Source organism: Ptychodera flava, unplaced genomic scaffold, assembly GCF_041260155.1.
Source record: "Ptychodera flava strain L36383 unplaced genomic scaffold, AS_Pfla_20210202 Scaffold_29__1_contigs__length_4469600_pilon, whole genome shotgun sequence".
NCBI lineage: Eukaryota > Metazoa > Hemichordata > Enteropneusta > Ptychoderidae > Ptychodera > Ptychodera flava.
In genome coordinates this window covers 2492688-2517654 of record NW_027248351.1, presented here as the reverse complement: position 1 = coordinate 2517654, position 24967 = coordinate 2492688, and the positions used below count along the sequence as shown (strand labels likewise).

General features: G+C 37.6%; 1 protein-coding gene across 3 annotated transcripts; it reads left to right on the top strand.

Annotated features, from left to right (window-relative positions):
- Positions 1–11036: 11036 nt before the first annotated feature.
- On the top strand, positions 11037–14763 carry LOC139127172 (zonadhesin-like). 3 transcript variants are annotated; one of them, XM_070693085.1, is made up of 6 exons: positions 11037–11938; positions 12213–12298; positions 12551–12679; positions 13436–13649; positions 14060–14195; positions 14668–14724. In XM_070693085.1, exons 1-5 carry the CDS (start codon positions 11290–11292, stop codon positions 14191–14193), a joined length of 1212 nt encoding a protein of 403 aa, XP_070549186.1. In that variant the 5' UTR covers positions 11037–11289; the 3' UTR covers positions 14194–14195; positions 14668–14724. The 3 variants fall into 3 exon arrangements, with proteins under 3 accessions (XP_070549186.1, XP_070549185.1, XP_070549187.1); XM_070693084.1 differs by lacking the exon at positions 14668–14724 and having other exon boundaries at positions 14060–14546; XM_070693086.1 differs by lacking the exon at positions 14060–14195 and having other exon boundaries at positions 11039–11938; positions 14668–14763.
- The last annotated feature ends 10204 nt before the right edge of the window (positions 14764–24967 follow it).

The window sequence follows — 24967 nt, the reverse complement described above, 5'->3', positions numbered from 1 at the left end:
TGTTGATGCCATCCTGGATGAAACACATTTTAAGCACAGTTAATGAGAAACTTTTCCTTAAAGATCCATTAGCTGTAACTTTGGTCATTTTTTAAATTTTGTTTGTTCTGTGTATCATCTGCAGTTTCTGGTTTAAATCCCTGAACCATGAAGAAATTCCTAATATTTAGCTCATAAATATACCGTATATGAATTTAATCTGCATTGTTATTGTTTAAATTTTGTATTCAGGTCCGGACTAGAATACATTTATCAACAATAACAATGGTCATTTCACGTATACAGGCTGTGTTGGCAAGAAAGAAACCGGGCATTAGGCATGATGGTCGGATTATAGTAAATTCTGTAGTTGATACATTGAAACAGAGTAGTCAAAAGATACAGCTAATGTCCCTTTAATGTATAATGTTATGCTTAAAATTAAGAACCATGATGTTTGGTATGAAAATCTGCAGATGAAGAACTTTTATACCACTGGGGAGGTAAAAAGGATAATTTATATAACAATAATGATAAAAACTGACAATCATTACCATATTTCGCAAATAGAAACAAAGACCCTCAAGGTTATTTGACTATAAGGGTATGCAAAGTAAGAACCTTGATATAGGATATGAAAATTTGTACGTTCAGAAACTCACATTTGAATTTAACCTGGCGACCGTTTTTGAAGTGAATTTAGAGGTTTGATCGTATTTTAACCACTCTGGGCGACATTCTTATTGGCTTCGATAGACCGAAAAGCAGTACATATCATACGTCCAGCTGGTTATATACCTTCACATTTAAGCCTACCGCAGTGCAACGCACGTCGGCTTACTAAAATTCGAACTGTAATCGGGAAGTTTTTTCGTGAGAAAAAAATCAGGTCATTGCCTTCGAAAACAGTTTAAATCCACGTAATTATCCTTCTCTTGTTTCTTGGTCCACTTCAAAACGAGGATCGTACAGCGAAGCCTGACCTTGCGATCGCTTCTGTCTTCATTTGTTCATCGACCATTTTGAGTTGAGCTAACGCCGGCCTACATGTGTAGTATGTCCGTTTTCATTGGCGTATATAAAGTCACCACATAGGAAACAGCAATTCAGGTAGCCAATAGAATCGTCCGTTGCAATTCCGATTTTTGTTGCGGCAGTATACGCAAGACCGTGCTCAACCATAGTACAAGGCGATCGTAGTAGTCGCTTGTCTTCTAAATTTTGTTTCACATAAAAGCCGTTAAAAAGTTTGATTACACAGCTTGTGAAAGCTTTGCGTATCATTTCAGAAGGTAAACAATTTTAGCTATGAAAAAGGTTCAAATTTCCGAAAAAGTAGCCGGCGAAATCGTGAGAGTAACCGGTCAATTTCGCCGGCTGCCGGCTCTTAATGAAACCCCTGCTCAGTATACAGGCTGTGGACTGGTATAAATGCATGGCCACGAGCACAATTATCTTTTTGATCAACGTGTCATAGTGGCAGCATGGCACAGGAAGTGTAATAGATTTTTCTGATATCTCTGATGAAGAGTTGATGGAAGCCTCACAAGCAGCATATCTGAACGAGCTTGGCTTCGAAACTATTGATGTACTAGTGACCAGCATTCTTTCGGTGAGTCATTAATTAGTAATTTCCGCCATTTCCACCTTTTTATAGGTACCTTGTCATTGAACATGCAAGTGAGAATGTATATTGGATAGTTGTTTAATTTCATTAAAGGATATTCCGAGAGGGCGGTTTTCTGACCTAGTGTCGGAATTCTGCGTACAGAGACTGGCACAAATTCCTTCCCCATGAACATTCAACGCCGTAATATGTTGGCCCTACGGACTTTTGATAACTCATAGAATAGAAATGATGGCAACATACAATTTGCATTATTAGATGAGCAAGTTCGTTCTCGAAGTGAGGAATGTCGACGGACACCTGTACCCACCAAAAACTCTACTTTCATTGTTTGTTTCAAAAGATAAACCCGGAAAAACTTTCTTGCAGACAAAGAATTCGTCGGTTTCCGTTAGGTTCCTGATGCAGAGATGAAGATACTCTAGCATTGGTATTGAAAAAAAAAACAGAAACAGGCTTAGGAGGCAATATCTACTGAGCAAATCAACATACTGAGGAAAATGAAACTACAGGGTGACAATTCCACCTGAAATCTTGTTTGCACAGAGGTATTCTTGGCACCATTTTATAAGTGGTATAGCCACAAACTGATGACGTCAAAATTGACGTACAAAAACACAGAGGCCCCGTTATTGCGGCACTGACTAACTAATAAGGTTAAACTAATATAATTTGCACTTTTTTCAAATCACTGTCACAATTTCCGACTGCTTATTTTTGTGTCGGGAGAAGCACATTGCGAACCAGGAATAGAGTTAGCTGACCAAATTGTGGAACTCCGTTCACTTAAGACACAAAATCAAGCGAATGAAGACATCACAGACTTTTTAGGGTTATTGTTAGTTAATTCATGTGATCGCGGCAATAATTCCATCTCATTCCGAGTACAATATGTCCCCTCTAACGTTTTATTCATCAAATATGTCCTCATGTACAAACTGATCCTGACAGCAATGGCCACCATATTGACCCCGTTTTCAATACAGCAGTTGAACTGTTACGTAACAGAATTAAGAGTTCATTCAAATGTAAATAATAATCAATATTACGGCCAAAAAACTTTGTTTGTTTCCATTTGCATTACTTGTTCTACAGACAAAAAAATCGAACCTGTACATTGGTTCAAACTCTATTGTTGGTTGGTTAAAATGTTGTCCAGAAATTTGTTTCCTTTATCTTTCGATCACGGCTTCCAATAGATTTTTGGCCAGGCTTTATTATGGAAATTTATGAATCCACGTGTGTAAAAAACCCATCTATTATGAATTCACGTTCCGGACGTCCAAATACAGATTGGGTCGACACAGTGATAGACATTTGGTGTTTGTAGTCATTGGTAGCGATCGTTATGGTTGCTTTTGCATTTCTGTTGACCAGCGTAATGCCAATGCTTTTTCGATTTGTTCCTGAAGGTTCAGTATTATTATGATGAATGGCGGGTGGGGGGACCTTATTCTTCGTTGTCCAAGTTTCCCCAGCTCTCTCATTTCACCGGCAATCATTGTCTTCATTTTCTGGATCCTCATACCTTCGCCCACACCAACACCTTGGAAGGCATGCGGCTGCATGCCAAGCGATTTTTTCAATTCTGTGGACATTGTGCAACCTCAATCCTGCAAGCAAGCCAACCCTTACGGAAAGTCTAAGTCTACTGTAGACGAGAGTAGATCTACGAACCGTCTGCAGTAGACTTTATGTAGATCTACATGAGGGTTTTGTAGATGAACAGCCACAGCAGTTTGTCTACATGAAGCTTTGTCTACAGATATTGTCCACACCAGACATGCCTATGTCTACATTTTGAACTAACTTCATCTACCTTGATCTACGTTTGATCTACCATCCAATCTAAGGGAGTTTCATCTACAAAGTTCACTTAGGCCAATAAAAACTCATCTACACCTACTTCAAAAGCACAATCTTGTCTACATTGTAATAAATCTGAAATTACATCTACAGCACTGGTGCTTGCTTATGTCTAATAATCTAATCCCTTAAATTGTATGATTAGCAAACTGCAGGCCCCATGGCAGAAGGCATCAGTAAAAAGATAACATGTTTTGGAATACATACAATACAATATGATATATAGAGACAGAAGAAATTAGTGAATTGAAAAGAAAAATTCCACAACAATAACAATAAGTAGAATTAATCAGTGAATACAAGGGCCCTTGTGTATGTGTATGGAGTATTATTTTAACTCAAGGATGCCAAAATTTACTGATGGATACAATATTATTTTAATTAGGTAAATATTGAACAATTATGACTCCACTTAAATTCAAGGAATACACATGCAAAAATATCACAGGGATCAAAGTAGTTTTGTCATAAAAGTTGAAATTGCAATATTTACTAAAATCTGTAAAGATGACAATTGAACAATGGAAAACATTCTGGAGGTATTTGCAAAGGAACCATATCCATCAAGTGTAAAAACTGCTACTGAATGGTTGTAGAGATACTCTATCTGTTCTACAGCTTACAGCATGAATCATAATGGCATTAGTCAACTAAACCTGAGGTCTAAAGGATTTAAAGATTACACTTTGATGCCTGTAGATAGAAAGATAAGAAAATGCAGGCAAAGGAGGTTAAAATTATGGTCAATCATCTGTACATGATATCAATTAGAATGTATGGTCATTTGTAAAGGGCGGTTTAAGTTTCCTCATTACGGTATACAGTAGTATTTTCAGGGTTATTTTGATCATAGTATATTCCTATTGCAAATTGAAAGAAACATGAGACAGTACACCAATAAAGCATGCAAGGGCCTCATGGCTGATGGTGGGAAATGTAACACATCATAGTCCTAGGATGAATCCTTTCTTAAGAAGATTTATTTTTGTGGAATGCCCCACTTGTGCTTGTCAAATAAAGTCAAGGAATGAAATTTCAATACATGCCTGTGAATTCAGTGCTAATACTAATCACTTTCAATGCGGTTTGGAAAGTGACCAATGAAAACTAGGTCAGGAATGTCCTGAAAATTCATGCAAATACACTTTGCCAGTATATCCGTAACATCAACAATTATAAAGTCATTTGATGGAGGACTAACAACAGAAATATGAAAAGTTGATTTTCTAAGGTTGTGCTCACCATCTAACAAGTCAATGTCATCCCTGCCTTGTAACTTTTCTATTAGAGCAAAATTCCTGCTTTGGCAATCACAAATATATGGATCACTGCACAGACACTGTGGTTTAACTTGCATAAAATATTCAATCATTCCATATTGATATATGTCTTCTTGCTTGAAAATAACAGTGTAGGAATTTCGCTTAAACACCCTCTTATATGCCTTAGAATGATAAATTGTTGCCCCTATTCTTAAACGAACATATTTGCAGTATTGCCTTGCAATAGGAACAAAACCTAGGGATTAAGAGAGAAAATTTGTTCATCAATTGTGCAAGTTACAGGTGACCCTATCCTGTAAATATCACCAACAATTGATACCTCGTTTGATCTTCGTTGAAATGGTCTTGTCATCTTTTGTAAAAAGCTGAACTTTCAACATCCATTTCTAACTTTGGACCATTTGAGGTAGCCTTTGAACAAGTGCTACTGCTGTTATACTGTAACTCAACCTTTTGTGTACCGTGTATAAGTTTTAGCAGGAATCCATTTTTGTCTTCGAAGTGGAAACAACTGTGTGTCCACAGTGGGCCCAGTACTTTAACATCATCAACAAGGTGCAAAAGTGTGTGAATGTTATGTGACATATATCGTTTCCCATACAGAATAGGAAACTCCAAACAGAAACGACGGAGCAAATAATCTGCCTGATGTAGTTGGTCGTCTGATATTGACTCAAGAGCAAGGATGAAAATTCCCTGTGATAGCAACACAAAGTGTTCATAATACATCTGAGGAAGAATTCCAAAAAGCACAGCCATTCCATAGTACGTGAGAAATGAACGGATCTCGAAGCTTTCCAGTACTTCCTATGAGTTTCTATAGAGCGAGGACATCTTGTTATCTCATTTGGAGGTTGAATTTCAAGTAAACGGGCATCAACTTCACTTATCTTGCGAGAGATGTTAAATCCCATGTCACTTGTTTCAGTGGTAAACCAGAGCTAAAACAGTGTTTTTACCACCCCTTGCAGTACACAGTGCATGTAATCAATACCACATCCAGCAACAATGTCGTAGTGTTTGAGAGTACCAAACCAACAGGGTCCTTTTACTCCATGTACTGGTCGCCCTGTGAAAATGATTTGGAAACAATTAGTAACAGAAACAAACACTGACATTTGCAATACACAATTTGTTTCATGTGACTTAACTTAAACAATGTACATTAAATAATACCCATTCCAGATCTTTTGCCTTTTAGGCGGTTTGTTTTGTCAATACAGCTCATGCTGATCAAGTTCATGAGCTTGAATTTGCATTAAGCAGTGTTTGACAAAATATTCAGCATTAAACATTCTACTTCCTGTAAGTTTTACATCAAATCACTCTTTAACAATGACAATATGCAAATGTTTTATTTTCAACAGATTCAATGGAATTTTGCATGCCAAAATCTCAGAAGATCAGTTACATTTGTCCTGCCAAGAGACTTATTTTGTTGCAGTGCAATATTCTGAGTCTGCACATCATGCAAGCACTGTTTCTTTAAAGTGAAGTTCACTAAGGCTGATTTTTACATATGTGCTAGCTTTGGGATCACCTATTCCACTAAAGCCATTTTTGCTATTCATAAGTTGTGCAATTTTTTTCCAAAAAAAACCCCAAAATACTTGCTGTTTAGGGTGATTTCAACCTAATGTATTGTGACTAATGGAAATAAACCCGCCAAGCTTGGCGCTTTTTCCCCCATGATTCAAAATACATGTAGTTGATGAAGCCCTTAACTGCAACTTCCATCAGTAGTATTTTTGTCAAATTTTGTAATAGATCATGTGAGTTATGACTGGCGAAAGAGGCTTTTCCAAATAAGTGACCCCAAAGTTAGCACATGTGAAAAAATTAGCCTGGGTGAACCTCCCTTTTAATAACAAAACTTACCAGAATCAAATGCTGATTTCGCATCTTCAAGAAACTGTTCATGTGTCCTCTTTGGGCCAGTAGCATCCTCTTTAATGAATGGAAAGACGTGAACATGCCCTCCTTTTGCTGTTGTCACAGTTTTACCAGGTTGAAGACACTTGACACATCCATAAAATCCATTGAATTGAATCATATTGCAAACTAAACTCTTGGCCGGCAAGTCACATGTACCACATATCAGGATCACTTTTGACCTGAAAGACTGTCCCGTTGCTGTCTCCACTGCCACACCTTCTCTTTCAAGTTTGTCAAATGTCGAATGAAAGGGTTGCAGGTAGGTCAACATTTGTGGCTTTGAAGAACCAAACCATAATCCAGCAAACAGCATATTTTCATTTTTGGTTCTCTTGTCAAGGGGGAGTTCATTTATAGTTAGGTAAAGAGGCCACAGGAATATGAGGATGATTTGAACACTGGAACCCCATCAGTGTTCCACATCAATGAGATATTTTCCTGATGGGACAAAATCCCACTGTTTACAAAATGACGCTGATACAAAGATCCATCATAAATGTCTGCAATATCTTTTTGACGTTTTTTCTTGTGTCTGAAACGGAGTGCAAGATCATCGTAGAAGTTACCACGACTGCTTCAATAGGAATTTCAATAAAAAAGATTTTGCTCCATGCTTTGATAAATCATTGTGGCATACATCATAGGGACATATCACAACAGATGGATCGTCCAATTTAAACAAACACGATGAACAGTAATGGTGGAAGGCCAGTGGGTTTTGAAGTTTCTGGAAGTATTTAAAAAATACATGTATTGATTGCAAACCAGGATGCGAGGCAGCACAATGGAGGTGAATCAGCTGCAGCAGATCTGTAAGAGCTTCTCCAGACAAGTGATATTTCAGAACATAAGTGATGATCAATAACATGCTTACTCCAACACTAAGTTTTGCTGATGGAAATATTGGTTGTCTATCACTGGCATAAGTGTCCTCAGCCTCACTCTGTGTCTTGAAGTAATCAGTGAAGTCTTTCTCTGTTGGAGCGTCAGCTGTAGCCTCTTCATCATTTCCTTTATTTTCATCTGCCATCTCACCAATCTCATTCAGATCATCATTACAACTACTCTGCAGTTTAAGATGTTCGATGAGCCAATCATCACCTGTGTATTCTACATTTTTTGCAGAGTAATTGTTCATACTGTTTATCATTTCCAAGTACTCATATTCTTTTGCCTCTTTCTTGTGTGATATGAGCATAGTTTCATCAAACGACATTTCTTGGTTGGACAAGTCAGTATCAGAAGCAACATCCATGCTTTGATCTTTTTCTAAAGACACTCTGTCATTAGTGTGTGTTGCATTAGTAACTTGTGATTCTGTGTCAACTGTATGAAAGTGACCTACTGCCTCTTGTGATGTTTCTTGAGCAGACAAAGAATTATTACAGAGATGTGATGCACCATTCCCAGCATGGCCATCTTCTATTGAAGTAGTAGATTGATGATCTGCACTTGATTGCTCACGAAACTCCTCTAAAAGAAAAAGAAGTGTCAAAATGCAAAGTAAAGAATATTAATCTGCAACAGAACAAACAATAGGTTGTGCTCTTATGACAGACATCAATGAGGAAAATGATTTCAGAAGTATACTGATATTTCAGTACAATAAGGCTTTCCCTTGTGAAAGTATCATCAGCAATGCTTAATCATACTGTTTTTACCAACTGCATGTGTATATAGCAATGACGTTGGGATATAGCTTTGTCTTTATGGTCTCTCTTGTATGTTACTTCATGTACTCCCGAGAAATACCTTTAATCATGATTTTTCTTCTGTGGTAGGTTCATGCATTCCTGCCTTAGCCCTTCAAAATTATTGCAGATTGTACAAACACATTAACACAGGATAGCCAGTAGAACTGAACTTGTAGCAAACCCAACATTATCAGCACACGTTAGCTAAAAATCTTGTGAATATCTTATATAAACTCAAGTGTATTACCCAAACAAAAGAGCATTGTTTTACTTGCCAATGCCCGTCAGCCCTGCAGGTAACCTCGACCCCTCATACTTATCCTTCGGTACTATGGAGACACACGTGTATTATTGTCTCGAAAGCATGTCGTCAGTTTTAATCGATGTTCATAGCACTTTGAAGACGCTAGTTGGCAGATGCATATACGTATAATACACAGCAAATCGTCTCCGCGGACGCGAAGGCGCAAGGCCGTGGAGTACGTACTACACCGCCTGCATTTAGCGTATCAAACAGCCAAATTATCGTTTCGAAGCAAACAGTTTTCGAACAGAAATACTATCAATTCTCGCTGGCAAAGTTGAATTATAGATTAAGTACAATGTTGTCATGTAAGGATAAAAATATGACGAGGTCTAAGTGACTTTGATACCGGGGTCGAGGTGGCCGTCAACAGATATTTTGCATGGTCGAGCTAGATGACCTGTGCTCCCCTATATCACATTTTTCATTGTGCATATTTTCCAGTCTGTTTAATACTGGCAATAATACTTACCTAACATGGTCCTAACAGTAATTCGTCGCCTTTTTGACATGACTGGATAGCAACGCGTAATTTGATTTAAAAAAGACGTATCGGTATAAACTGAAGTTGTAAACTTTACGTAGACGCTAGGGGACAACACGCAAACCTACTACTTCCGGGTCAAAGTGATCTGAATAAAATTGCGCGTGCGCAGTAAAGGTATTTCAGGCGCGCTTTTCAACTACCGGCAGTACTGCTTATACGCTTCGCTCTGATCGCCGCTGGGCTCGCATGTTGATCTTTCGAGTCTTTCAACAATGTCTTGGGCACTTGTGTATTTCGGAAAAGATGACAGTTATGCATCAGTCCCTGTATCATCGATAACAGCCGAAAATCCAGAGGAAAAAACAACTGTTGGTGTGAGATGGACGACGTTCAACCCTGAAACATCAGAGAACGAAAGTAACGTATACGATGCGAAGGTCATTAAAATAGGTGAGTACATCGTTTTAAAACCTAAAAGCGTGTGTATAACTGACTAAAACTACATCCCACAACAATCGGTTGAGAAAACAGTATCGTACGACTGAAGATGGATGCATAGACCGCTGTGCCACCTCCTTGATTAGCCCATAGACAGCAGCGCCCCTTAGCCGTATCTGTTTATCGAAAGGATTTCGCGCGGTTTTGCTGAAAATTACATTACACAAACCGTCAATATCTTATCGTACACTAAAAAAACTTTGTTGCTCTAACAAAAAAATGTCAAATTCATCCGTCACCCAAATATTGCGCTTATCTGCTATAACTCAAATTTGAAAACTGCACAGACCAGAGACTTTGAACATGCAGGGACCATACTCGTGTAATATGTGTGATCTCATCACAGTGGAATTTGGGCAGATCGTCTATGTATAGCCGACACGAACTGTCTGATACCGGTTATCAAATACTGTGAAAAATAGTAAAGAATGAGCTACAAAATCACTATCAGTTTTAAGTTGCAGGTAGAATAAGTCTGTGACTTTGTATAAAATACCATAAAAATGTAGAAAGTGAGCAACCAGCTTAGTCGAGGCATCGAGGAGACCTTCAGACTTGTACACTATGCATATCATTAGCATCTCATTGTCGGCTACATAGACTGGAATTTGGACTAGTGACAGACTGATATGTCAAACACAACGCTGGTACTGTCAACATGCATGACGAATTAGGGAAGTGTACCATGGTGCATCATCAAATTATGACAGATATTTACTTATCAACGTCTTCCTAATAATGACAGTTTGATCTCTAATCAGGAGGTAAAGTGACTTCAACAGTATACCAAAAGCAGTCACCCACTAGTTCTTCATAGATCATCGCGATCGAATCAACCATCGTATGTTATTATCTCTAATGTGGATTAGTGTTTGTTTATTTGCCTATGTAGCATCAGGCATTACCTTGTAATTCACTTTTGCAGTCATGCCGATGATGGTACAACATATTTCTTTTGGTAATCTGTTCACCCACTTATACTTTTTGAGTATTGTTTATACAAATTCAAAACATTTACAAAAAATTAAATTACATTGTTTTGTTCACAAGCCTTATGTATGTTTCAAACTTCGTGTTACATTTTCATTATTTCAAAGAAATGTTTCGTCTTTTCAGCTTTGTACAAATAGCAAGTCCATTGTATAAGTAAAGCATAAATGAAATGCAATTACATGTATAATCAGATAGAAATCGACCAAATGGTTGCTGATATTGATATATAATAAAGTCTTTGTTTTCCTTTAAGGTGCTGAAAGAGAAATAAAGAGAAAAGAATTGGAGTTTGTGGCAAAATTAAAAGAAGCACGGGAAAAGAAAAGCTCCAAAGACCCAGGAAAGGAAGGCAACAGAGAAGAGGAGAGCACTGGAAACTTGCGAAGTTACCCAGTTATCTCCACAGAAAAAATCAAAAACTATCAATAAAAAAGATAAAACAGTATCAAAAAAAGGAATGAAACATAAAGCAAGCACAGATGGTAAGCAAGCTGAACAAAAAACAAGCAGTGGCAAGCAGCAGAAACAAGATGTTGATAAGAACTCTCCAAGTAAAGTTGCCAAAGGAAAGAAGCCAGGATTATCAAAAGAAAAGAAACTGCAAATAGAAAAGGCTAAGAATAATGCTATCAGAGAAACTACTGCTCAGTACTTTGCCGAACACTTCAACAGATCTTCTACAGCAAGTACACGGGGACACTTCACCTACTGAGTACAGCCCAAACAAATGTGTGAAGCATTCTTGCGACACAACATCAGTGTCCCCAATGTGCCCTTCACCACATACAAAATTATCATCTTCTGCCATGCCATGCACTTACGAAGCATATGCAACGCCAGTGTCAAAAGTGGAGATAAATAGCCAGTTTCAATCACAATCAGGACCAAGACCTACCGCACAAAAGCAAGAATCTTTTCTGGACTTACTAAATGACAGTGATAGTGATGTCACCATGCATGACTTGGATACCAATACAACAACTGGAGGGGTCATTGCAGCAGCAATGCAGCCACTTTATCATGATGATGATGAGAGTGAAGTGTACACTCAACAACCAGCTGAGATACCCAAACAAGTCTACACTCAACTACCAGCTGAGATACCCAAACAAGTCTACACTCAACTACCAGCTGAGATACCCAAACAAGTCTACACTCAACCAGCTAAGATATCCAAACAAGTCTACACTCAACAACCAGCTGAGATATCCAAACAAGTCTACACTCAACAACCAGCTGAGATATCCAAACAAGACTACGTAATGATACCAAGTGAGATTAATCACATTTTTATGCATGTTTCACCATCTTATGAAACTTTTAAACAAATTCTGCATTTAAAAATATTTTGTGCATTTTTTTATTTCCTGAATTATTTCCAGATGTTCTTATTCTATCAGATCACTTAAATACCTTCAGAGTTTGGTATACACAGGGAAGATAACTTGTAAAGGACATGTTTGACAATTTTAGAACAGTGAAACCCATGCTCACTGAATGCGTATTGCTCATAGTTTTTACCCGCATATGCACTCTCTCCTTACAGAGCCTCCTCCTGAAGTATGTAACTATTTGAAAGAGGTTTTCCAAATATTGACAGAAGCAAAGCCAACAACAGCAGAACATATCAAAGTAAGTAAACATGATTTGAAAGCAAAAGAAAATTTGTATTTACATCACAGATAAATACAAATGCTGTACTACTGGCAGGTATATATGCATCATAAAGGAAATACGCTTTGGATTTTTCAATTAATGGATGCTATGTTTGCTACAGGGAAAAACAACTTTTATGAAGTTTACATGAAGGAGATTAACTATAGGCAACCAAAGTAATATTGACACAAATGCAGAAATATGAACTTCTCCTTTTATATATCTCAGGTCGAGCCATATGAGAAGGGTGTTGTTGGTGGTCAGCCACATCTTTCTAAAAGTCCTACTGCTGGTGTTACCTCTACTTCTCCCGTCCTTGGTTGTGACCCTAATATGCAGACAACAGGTTCACTTGAGGTAAGCAATGAAAAACTATACATTTACAATATTTGCACATGTAGATCATAAAGAATTTTTAATTATGTCATGGTGATAATTTATACAGTATTGCTAGAGGTACACGTATGTAAACAAGATATATGATAATCATTTTGAAAAACATTGAAGTGACAAAGTCATTTATTTTTCATGAATTTTGTTTGATGTGAGATACTACTTATAATGTTTGAGATGTAAGATACTAAATGAATTGGTGAGAATGGTCATGACCATTAATTCATTTTCATGATGATTTCATGTTTTGTTGCTAAAACCAGGTTGAATATATGCACCCTCACCCATTCATTTAGTATCTTACAACATCTCAATCAATGCATTCTCACCCATTCATTTAGTATCTTACAACATCTCAAACAATATAAGTAGTATCTCACATCAAACAAAGTTCATGAGAAATGGCCAGCTTGTCCCTTTAATTAGCGTTCATCAGGCATCTTCCCTAAACTAAACTTTCAGTCTTTTGAGTGTGATGGAGTACAGGTAATCACTGTAGTTAAACATGCAATGCTGAATAAAATCATCATCCATGATAGTAACATTTAATTGTTTATAACGAGAAACTACTCAGGTGATCATTTTTCTAAGCACAAATCTATCATGTAATGACAAAAAAGTGGTTATACAGACTGCCAGTAACCAGTTACAATTGTTTTACAAATATTTAGCTTTCACTGAGATAAGAGTGTTCAACAAAGTCCTTTTTTTTGCTTGAAGGAGTTCACTGAACTTGTCCCAAAAAGTGGTGTCATGATACCCATACCCACCATCTCCACAATATTAGCAGAGGCAAGACAAGAACTTAAGAAATTATTTCTAAAGTTAGTGGACCATTTCTTCCCTGCGGAAGTGAGAGCAGTATCCACAGCTACATCGAGGTCAACCAACGGGAAAATGCCATTGGATCAAAATATTGTACAGGCAATAAAAAGTGAGTACACCAATCATCATTATTAACAATAACTTGTTTAGCCTCATGTGCCCATGCAGATTGGCATTTTAAGGATGGTCTGATGTAAAATAGGATGTGTTTGAGATTGTGTAACTTGAAAAAGTCTCAACTGAGTTTACTTGCTACCAAGTTGACCTGGTTGTTTTTGCATTGTAGCTACCAAAGAGATAGGACTAATGAAAACTGTGTAGTTATTTACTACTTTGCATATAACTTTTTACTTTTTTACATGTAACAAGTACAAATGTAGGTTCACCTAGTGGAAAACTATCTTTCCCTTTAATGGTTGAATTTTTGTTTTGTGATCAAAAGTAACTTTGCAAATTTTGGCTATGTTTCCAGGTAGCGTGTCAAATTTTGTGCAGTTAAAGTTTTCTCTTATATTTCAGGCTACACCATGACAGTTGCAAAAAAAAACAACATTGCATTGGATCCATCCTCATTAAACAGGCAATTGACACAAAAATGCCACACGGCCATTAGGGAAATGAAAAGGAAATGTACTGGAAATAATAGCAAATAAGTGTCAGTATTCAACAGGTTTTCTGTCTTGATGAATGCTTTGAGTTGGTAAAGCATGACAGCATGTCGGTTAATTCCTGTAAGAAAAGCATAGCCATGTCATAATGTGCATCTCAATTCAACTCATGGTCAATTGTTAATTTGTCTTTTTGCAAGAACGTTTTAAGTGTATTTCAAAGAAATGCATGGCCTGTCACTTAAAGTTTTCTGCCTGCACTTAGCATTAATATAAAGAAATATTGTTTTCAAAGTTCCTCAACTGTGATCTTGACTGTACACTAAAACTGTTAAGTTTCTCAACCAGTTCTGTGTAAGTTTTAAACTTGATATGACACTTTCCAGTATTATAATACTCATTAGATATTGGCTGAAGTAATTATTAATGAGTTGTCAGTTTAATGGAAGTTCCATGCGCAAGTGCTTTTATGTCCCCTTTCATGTTGAACTTACAGACTTTTTCTTTGTTGCTTTGTAGGTAATAATATGCAAAAGATGACCAGCCGTCTGTTATAGAACAATCCTTTCCATCAAGTTAATCAACAGTAAGATCGTGGTATATTTTTCTATTGAACTGTCAGGGATCTCATGACATTATTCACATGTAACAGACATGTTATGCTTACATGTATTTTCAAGCTTAATCCACTAGTACAGAAATTTGCTAGAAGTGGACACTTTCTCACTTTATTGCGAGAAGTAAATGAGAATACATACTTTCTTGCAATCAAGCTGCAAAAACTATGCTTTCTCATCTGCATCTGTGAGAAATTGGATTCTTGCAATCAATCAGCGAGAATTAGTTTTCTCGCTCTGCATCTGCAAGAAATTTTGAAATTTTTGTGAAATGCTTATACACAAGAATACAATTTCTTGCAGATGCAGAGCAAGAAAACAAATTTCTCGCTGATTGATTGCGAGAATTCAGTTTCTCGCAGATGCTGAGCGAGAAAACGCAGTTCTCGCCAGCTGATTGAAAATTCTCACTCATTTATTGCGAGAAAGTATGTATTCTCGCTTACTTCTTGCAAAAGAGCAAGAAAGTGTCCATTTCTCACAAATTTCTGTACTAGTGATCTTGTTAGATTTGCTTTTAAGTATAGATTTGTTATACACTCTTTTTTTTCCTTTTTTGGGTATGTTCTGTACCTTTTTGTTATTTGTTAGTTGCTTTAAGTGATCATATTCAATATGTTTTCATTTGTCGTAATAAAGCATATTATCTCTTAAAATTTCAAAATTTGATGTGAACTTTTTCCAAACAAGTTAAAAAAAGATTCACCTAAGCTATTGTTAAAAAAATGTAAGTCAATGTAATATCCATGTGATCATTTACATAACTTTCCAAATGCACTAGGAACAGCCATAATGAAACTTATTTGCATCTCAGGAAATTTTTTCTAGTTTATTTTTTACAAATATCAAGAGTACATCTGTTACTGCTTCTCTTCAGATAAGGTAACATACTTCTACTCACTCTCTTCTTAATTAATGGATGCTGATATCACACTCTGATGCACTGTAATCCTTTTGTGTATGCCCCAACTATGATGACAGTGAAATATAACATTTCAAATTTGAATCAAAATTCATTATCAGTTCATGTAGCTTCTTAAAAGGCTTGTAGTTCTAACTTTTGATGATTTTTCCATTGTTTTGTCTTTCATGTTGATTTCGGTTTGCTATACTTGAAAAAGCATATCCTCACTTAGCGTTTAACCTCAAGATGTCAACTGAGGCTGTTCATTACTAGACTGATAAACTCTACATGTATCTCAGATAAAATTTCTGATTCACAAAAAGAACTGCAGTTTGTAAGTAAAGATGCCGTGTTGACAAGCTATCTTTGGGTGTTTCTACATGCTTTGGTGAGTAAAAAAGAACCACCTTGACTTTAAAAGAAATTTGAAATCATCTAAGTTTGGGGCCGTAGATAATTAAATTACATGCATGGTAAATGCAATTTCTGTGTTTCAGGGGTAGGGGGTAGGGGTTAATCTTTAGTTGTATTGTTAAATCTTTTGTTGAGTGTAATTAAACATAATCAATTTTTAACTTTTTTGTCAGAATCTTTTTTTCCAGTATGAGGTTGTCTGCTGTATGTACCTGAAACGACATTGGAATTAAGTCTTCGCTATTATGTCGGTATAGTATATATGCTGTGATGTGAGAGTTTCATCTACCGTCGATCGATCACTTTACTTGAACTGAGTGATCTGCAACAGATCTAGTGCATATCTACTGTAGATCTACACGTTGTCTCATCTAATTTTGTGCATACTAATGAGCTGGTAGATGAAGCGGTAGATCTACTGTTTCGTCTAATTTTTGTCTACATCATGGTCTACATTATGTCTACATCTAATCTACCAGCTGACCTATGACCTAATTAGTATGCACAACAGTAGATGAAGAAGTAGATCTACAGGCCAATTAAAATAAAGTCTAATGTAGATCTACTGCGGACTAGATGTAGATCACAAATTTCCGTAAGGGAAAGGACTGTTCACTTTGTCTCAGTGTCTGACTTAACTCTAGAGTTTTGTGCCGTCCCAGCTGTGATAAGTAGCCTGACAGGTAAACTTTTACAGTTTGTACTCTATCCATTGACTTAGGGATGGTTTTATTTTTGTGTAATAAATTGTATTTTAAAGAAAGTCGCTGAATTCACCGTTTTTTCTCATATAACACTAAGAACTTAAATAAGTGAATGTCTAACTCTGGAACGTCTCCCAGGACATTTCTAACAAATGCTTTCCAGCCGTCCCTGTCATGTTGATTCTGCGTATTATTCCCTTCCTTTGTCGTAGTCAGCCTCAATTTCTTGTAGTGTAGTTCTCCATTTCTAAGCCTTGCATTTTCCTCAAGAGTACTAAAAATGACATGTCCTTTAAGTTTGCAGATGACTCTGCCATGTTGTGTTTTACTAGAAGTGATGAATACTCAAGTTACTTACTTGAAATTGAGCGTTTTGTCAACTATTGTGATAGAAATTACTTGGTTTTTAATTTTAACTAACACTGCATCAAAACACAATAACACAGATATATTCACACAATTGATTTGACTGTATTATAGAATAACACACGTGAATTCACAAGAATACAGGCTTGCTGAATACAAGCAATGGATTATTGACAGTATTAATCTGTATATGCACTCTTCAGCTAAAATACAGGTAATAATCCATGCAAATACAATAAGTATCATTGGGGTTTATGCAGTGTAAACGAAGGAAATGTTGATTGATTTTCTTAAGCAGCCAAATGAGTCCGACCTAGTTGTTAAACGAATGAAAACATTTGCAGAGTTGTGACTTACGAGTACTTGGGCATCACTATTGATAGTATTCTGTGCTGGCATTTTCATCATCAAACAATGTAGAAAAAGCTGAATTCCCGTATGTATTGTTTTCGAAAATTTAGATCTACATTAAAAATGTAAAGAAAGAGGTCCTTTCTTCATTTTACAATGCCGTTATCAGCAGTGTATTGAGTTATTGTACTGTCTGTTGGGGTAGTAACATCTCAAAGCAACAGAAAGCTAGGCTTGACTAAATCTTTCTAACACAAATTTTAATCGTGGAAATCAACAGCCATGTTCATTTTTGTTGATGTTTTCACCTTTATTGCCTCGTACTTTTTGCTCTCTTTGACATTTGAATCTTTTGCTGTATCGTTTGTCAAGCAGGCATACAAATTGCCCTCTTAGTGATTTAATAAACTTTTATCTTATCTTATCTTATCTTATCTTATCTTATCTTATCTTATCTTATCTTATCTTATCTTATCTTATCTACTACACTTGCTGGGTTGATTCCCATTTGCTTAGCATAAGCATCAACTGCCTTTTTGTTCGAGAAATACTGGCCGTCTTGTCAGTCTGTCTACCGAAGCAGTATCAGTAGCAGTAGTAGGCATCCCCCCCCAGGCAGTCTCCTCCTCAAACGTCTCGTCCGGATCATAATCATACACCTTCTCTTCCAGTCCTGATAATTCGACCTTTTCGTCGGCCATTTTATCTTATATATTACATGCGAAAATGATATACAGCAAATCTCTTACACCCACTAATAGCAACAGGATTCCGCAGGAATCAGATGTGGTCATCCATAATCCCAACCAAGCACAGCCGGGCAAGACACTGTACATCATGTGCCCAAAATTGGAATCTGGTGTCTTGCTCATGCCCAATTCTTTTGACCTGGTGTTTGACCTGGGTATAAAAGGCCGTGCAAACAACAGCATGGTGCAGAATGTGACAAAAAACATAATCAGCCGGCTGGTCCTCAAAATCGAAGGCAGGATCCTGCTCGATTTGTTGATCGAGACATACAGAGACGTTCACAGATATGAGAAAGCCAGAAAGTGTTATAACATCCAGGTAAAGAACCTTTGAAAGCTGAGAAGTGGTGCTAGTGATGCCGACGCCCAAGAAAATGAGGACAACCCTCAAGCAAATCATCCTGCTAGACATCAAATACACCCCACAATCACTGAACAATGATGTAATCAGAAATATTGTGTTTCAACATTAAATAGGCGCCGGCATGGAGACACCTTCTACGGATTCACAGAATGTAGCTCTCTCAGACTTCAAAGATATCAAGGGCGTAAATAAGGCAGAGATAAAAGGGGACAATGGGAAGGCCTTCAACTTTTTATCAAGCCGGGCGGTACAGCTTTGAAGTCGGAGATACCTAGCAATTTTTGCAGACATTAAATACCAGGATGTCCTTGTCCCTGAAAACACAACAGTAGAGACTGACACGCCAATTGTTACTTTGAGTGTTCTAGCGGCTTGGAAAGCAAAATGTATGATGTCTATTTCGTTTTTACGAAGGTGCAAGTTCCCGCATATACCTTTCCAGAGGCGGGGTAAAGCTCCCCCCCCCCCCCCCACTGAATCTCGAGTGCCTTAGCAAATATATTCCCGGGCCTTGGAAGAGATCTATGAAGTCAACCCTCTTAAAGAAGTTTGCCTTCTTGCACTCTCGCACAAAAACGAGGAGACTTCAGTATAGGAGCTAGCTCGTTAACCGTCTAGTGGGATTTGCCTTGAGGACATGTCTATTTGCTCTTCCCGACTGCACCATTCTAGATCCATTCTGAAGCCAAATACTTCAGTGTGTTTCTGACGAAATTTTGGATATTCCTTTCACCGGACACCCAAAGCTGCCAGCCTATTCACTATGTATAATAAAATTACCATCATGAAAATACACAGCCTGGCATAGCTGCACCACTTTTTTGCAGCCAGTCCCTTCAGCCACTGGCCCAGTTGATTGATCCACTCCTTTTACCACACCATATGCTCTCCAAATGGGTCCTTCGCCCTGACTACTGCCTTTTGCACGTCGCAGACCATCGACTTTTCATTAAACAATTTCTTGAGCTCAGGTCCTGTGGTGGTTAGCACTGCTCTGATGGTGAGCCCTTTCCATTTGAACAGCTCTGTAAGCAAGACAGATCCTGGAAGTGTAATGGTGTAGGTTAAGGTGTAACTTTAGATTGCAATTGACACATGGTACTTTTGTAGTTGAGTTGGTGGTAATGTAGACCACTGTTGAACAATTTGTCTTGTGTTTTTCTTTGAGTTATTAGCCTGCGGGTGTAGTAGTGATGGTTCTCCACACACATACACCAATAGACAAATAGACTGTTGAATTCTGCAAAGCTTTCTTGTTTAAATAATTGTTGATATTACTTGATGTCATCCTGCTTTAGTCTAATGATGATTGATCTCGAATCATGTGTCAGTAGTGTGCCTGTTTGTTTCCTTTTGAATTGTCAAAAATCTGACATGAGACAAGGGGTGTGGCCTGGCATTGTGTTGGCCTTCAATGATAAATACACAACATTGTTCTCCTTTCTTTTCATAAGTTTGAGGGCGTGCTTAGTCTTGACTCCACCGACTGCAATGAACATGTTTGTAGGTACACCAATAACCTATGTGTAGGTGAAAATCTCACCTTGTGATTTTTGTCTGTGCGTTGACCAGTGCAGATTGCTACTGTGTCACAGCTACCACCTTTTCAGTTCGAATCGTGTTTTGAGGAAGTGATTGCCTAATAATTACTTTAATTGTAATTACCATCAACTTTACATGACCGACGCTGTAGACTGATTAATGCTCGACAACAGATATAGTTTCTTATCATTTTGATGTTACTAGACTTAATTTTTGTTGTACTACAACTGCGGGCTCTTGCACGTAGGCAAGGTTGTTGCCTTGTTGGTAGGACTCAATAGTAGGGAGTGGAATTTTCGGGTGACCGAAAAGGATCGGAAAGGGGAACGTCGTAGAACGAGGTGGAGTTTCTGTGATGACATATGCAGCGCGCATGCCCATGTGTGGAAGGACTGCTGAAAGCGGCGTGGCTTGCAGTTCTTGTGACCCCTGGTGGAATTGGCTCTGATGATGAGTTCTATCGACTAAGCTCCCCACGTACGGTGTCTGTGAGTGATCGGAGGCTGGATCGACTTAGCCTGGGCGTTGCGGAGGTACTGGTACAGCTTGGAACCGGTGGCAATTGACAATGCTGACGAACCGGTTATTTCTTGTCTGGCGAGTCGGATAAGGGATGCTCGTTTGGCTGGGATATTACATGACAATAATTTTTTATTTATTTTACACTGTTCCTCCCTGGAAATCAGTACATTATGAAGGAGGAAGCAAGCCGGTAAATAATTAAATAAATAAATAAATAAATAAATAAATAAATAAATAAATAAAAATAAAACCTTATATTGTGACATCATACGGACGTGAACGGACATGTTCACACGCAGCTCCTGCACTCTGTTACTTTGCTGTCGATAGTTTCGACAATGCTACATTGTAAACATCATGCGATACTGCGAAGATTGTGGGAGGTAACCATATGCAACGTTGACTTAGATTTGTGTCTTGCTTGCAACCAAAAACGATTTCATGTTGATCGATGCTTGGATGCAGAGGTGTCACCAAACAATGGCGACGATGTAACGTGTCCCGATCCTTTGTTATTAAGTGGCTCGGACAGACATCGTGTGTTGCGGAGTTCCAGTTATCAACATGGTACTAACGAAAAGAATTACTATTCCGTTAATGTAATCATAAATAAATTGCTCTGCTTTATTGTCAACCAAATGGACATTTTGCCGATTGATGCTGTTGTGAAAATATGTGTGGACGCGTTCAATGACCAAGTAATCGAATCGGCGAAACATCTATTGTTTGACGTTTGTGGAGAGACTGGCTCACATCTATTTACGCGTCTGTGAACAAATCACAGTCGAACGTGCAGGATATTTTGACTCTTCTCCATGAGATGGAAGTTGAAAGTATTCCATGCTCTGTCGCGAAAGATTTGAAGAAGATACCCCCGGTAAACTTCAACTATATCAATGTGACCTTATTGCCGTCACAAATGAACCAGATGAAATACGACATTTATAGCCTTAAACGCGGAGTTGACAATATGTCAAAACTTTATTTGACCACTTCTGGGGACATTTTGACAAATAAAGGAGAAAATAGTAGATCTGTCACTTGAAAAGAATATGATTGTGAAATCAGTTACAACATCAACGAAACCCGACCACAGTGAAGACTCTTCTGACATGTCTGTACATTCGAAACCACACCTTGATGATTCAGTCAGTGTCCGTGACTGTGATCAGCCACTTTTCAACACCACGTCCACAAATGTATGCTTTAATGAAGAACCTGATTTGCAAGTGAATGCAGAAGTACCATCTGCAGTTGGTCATAGTGTGACGACTGGTGAAAACGAAATACCAGATAATGATGCAGATGGTTCACAGTTGTTAACTAGACACAGAAGCTATACTGATGCAGTTTCCGATAGTCCGAAAAAGGACGCCAAGTTAACTAATGATCGTGTTGGAGACCGCTGCTCACCTGCTACTACGACCAAGGAGCTGATACGTCCAGCTGACAACGGCCGTACTAAATTTATACTTGGCAAACGTCAGCACACTGGACTACAAACAGCCGCTACACAAAGGAAACGTGTCTTTGTGAGCAGATTAACGCCAGAAACTGATACAGAGCATCTTGTGCAATACATACGAGAAACCATGCGTATTGATACCATTAACTGTGATAAGCTTAAAACGAAATATGATTCCTACGCTTCGTTTTGTATCGCTCTGAGACCGGATAATTTTGCATCATTGATGAACCCTGATGTTTGGCCGGATGGTGTTCTAATTCGAAAATTTACCAACCCCATAAATCCTAGATGGATGAACTTCGTATCGTATCCTACGACTGTCGTTCTATCAAGAATTGGTTGCAAGCTGTTAGAGATTTGTGCGAATGTCATGATATGTGCCTATAACAAGAACACTGGCTTACAAAGGATGACATTTCTTTTTTATCTTCCGTTCATGACGACTTTGATTACTTTGGTGAGTCCCCTGTTGACACAAGCGAGGACATCATTGGTCGACCGTTTGGGGGCATTGCAATTTTATGGCATAAGTCTATTGGTCACGTTGTTAAAGTAAGATCATTTCATGATAATAGAATAATTGGTATTGCAATAGATAATGTCAATAGTAAATTGTTAATTCTCTATGTTTACATGCCCACTTGTAGTAGGGAAAACAATGATGATTTTGCAGAGTGTTTAGTAAAAGTTCACTCTATTGTTCACTCTTCTGACAATTATAGTACAATGATGATTGGTGACAGGAAGGCTGATTCCAATTCATCTTTTGGTAAGTTATTACAAAGTTTTTGTGATGAATATAACTACCGTATTTCTGACAGGGCTTTTCTACCCGAAAATTCTTTCACGTACGTACGTGATGCCCATGGTACTACCTCTCTGTCAGACCACTGTATTTCTTCGTATACGGCTCATAACTGTATCAAGTCTATGGATATTATGTATGATGTGATATCATCTGACCATCTTCCACTTAGTGTTGTGTGCGATAATCGCGTCTTACCCTCATGACAAAGTAATCATTGTGATTAAAGCGAAGCAGAATCTCGGGTGAATTGTAGGGGTGAGAACACCGCCAAAATTATCTTGAAATATTTATTTAAACTTATCTTATCATTATTATTCCATTTATTTTGGTGATTTTGTGATAATTATGTAAATATTGTGCCATTATTATGCAATTATTTGATCATTATTTGGATATTATTTTGATATAATAACGAACCTATTTGGTAATTCGGTTGTTGTGACATTATTTGGCATTGATGTCTTGATTTGGAACTTATTTCACAATTATTATGCCATTATTTGGTGATTTGGTCATTTTTATGTCATTATTTTGTCTTTATTTTTCGATTATTTGGTCATGATTATGACATTATCTTGATATTATCTTGACATTATTATGAATTTATTATGTTAATTCGGTTCTTTTGCCATTATTCGGCATTGATGATTTGGTCATTTTTACGTCATTATTTGGTCTTTATTATGCGATTATTTGGTGATTATTACGACATTACCTTGACATTATTACGAATTTATTATGTTAATTCGGTTCTTTTTCAATTATTCGGCATTGATGTCTTGATTTGGAACTTATTTCATCATTATTTTGCCATTATTTGGTGATTTTTATGTCATTATTTGGTCTTTATTATGCGATTATTGGAGCTTTTACGACATTACATTGACATTATTATGAATTTATTATGTTAATTCGGTTCTTTTGCCATTATTCGGCATTGATGACTTGATTTGGAACTTATTTCATCATTATTATACCATTATTTGGTGATTTGGTCATTTTTATGTCATTATTTGGTCTTATTATGCGATTATTTGGTGATTATTACGACATTACCTTGACATTATTATGAATTTATTATGTTAATTCGGTTCATTTTGCCATTATTCGGCATTGATGTCTTGATTTGGAACTTATTTCATCACTATTTTGCCATTATTAGGTGATTTGGTCATTTTTATGTCATTATTTGGTCTTTATTACGCGATTATTTGGTCATGATTACGACATTATCTTGATATTATCTTGACATTATTATGAATTTATTATGTTAATTCGGTTGTTTTGCCATTATTTAGTATTTATGTCTTGATTTGGAACTTATCTCATCATTTTTATATCATTATTTGGTGATTGGGTCATTTTTGTGTCATTACTAGCCATTATTATGCGATTATTTGGTCATGATTATGACATTTTTATGACATTAGCTTTGCTTTCAATTATTTGACCTACTTTATTATCTGAACTCATTATTTGACCTGCATTTGAACCCTACCCAGAAATCATTGCACATCACAATGGCGGCTGTGATTTGGTCGGTCTCCTCGGACAGAGAGAAAAAACCGGGCTTTGCGTAAGTTTTAAAGTGCAGCTCAGCATATCGCGTATCTAGAATAGTTGGGCGTGCTCGAAAACAGAGGTCGACCACGATTTCGGATTAAAAATCGATTGTTTTCGGCGGCGGAACTGGGCTGTGGTGGGGGTAGCCGACGGTGGCATGTCTCCATAGCTATAGGCTAGGCAGTTACAGTCCCTCCATCCCCAGAGTAGAGGGACTGTGGTTACACCTAGCTCTCTGCGTAGCAGGGCGGTGTGTTACCGGCGTTATACGGCCTCCCACCACATTAGGCAGGCCGTATAATGCCGGTAACACACAGCCCTGCCATGCAGAGCGAGGCTACACCCAACCTGCCACGCATAGCCAGCGTGCGAAATTCACGCTAACCCGTGGCCTAAGACCAGTTGTTTTCATGCCGGACCAGTATGCCTAACACTTGACAGATGTCC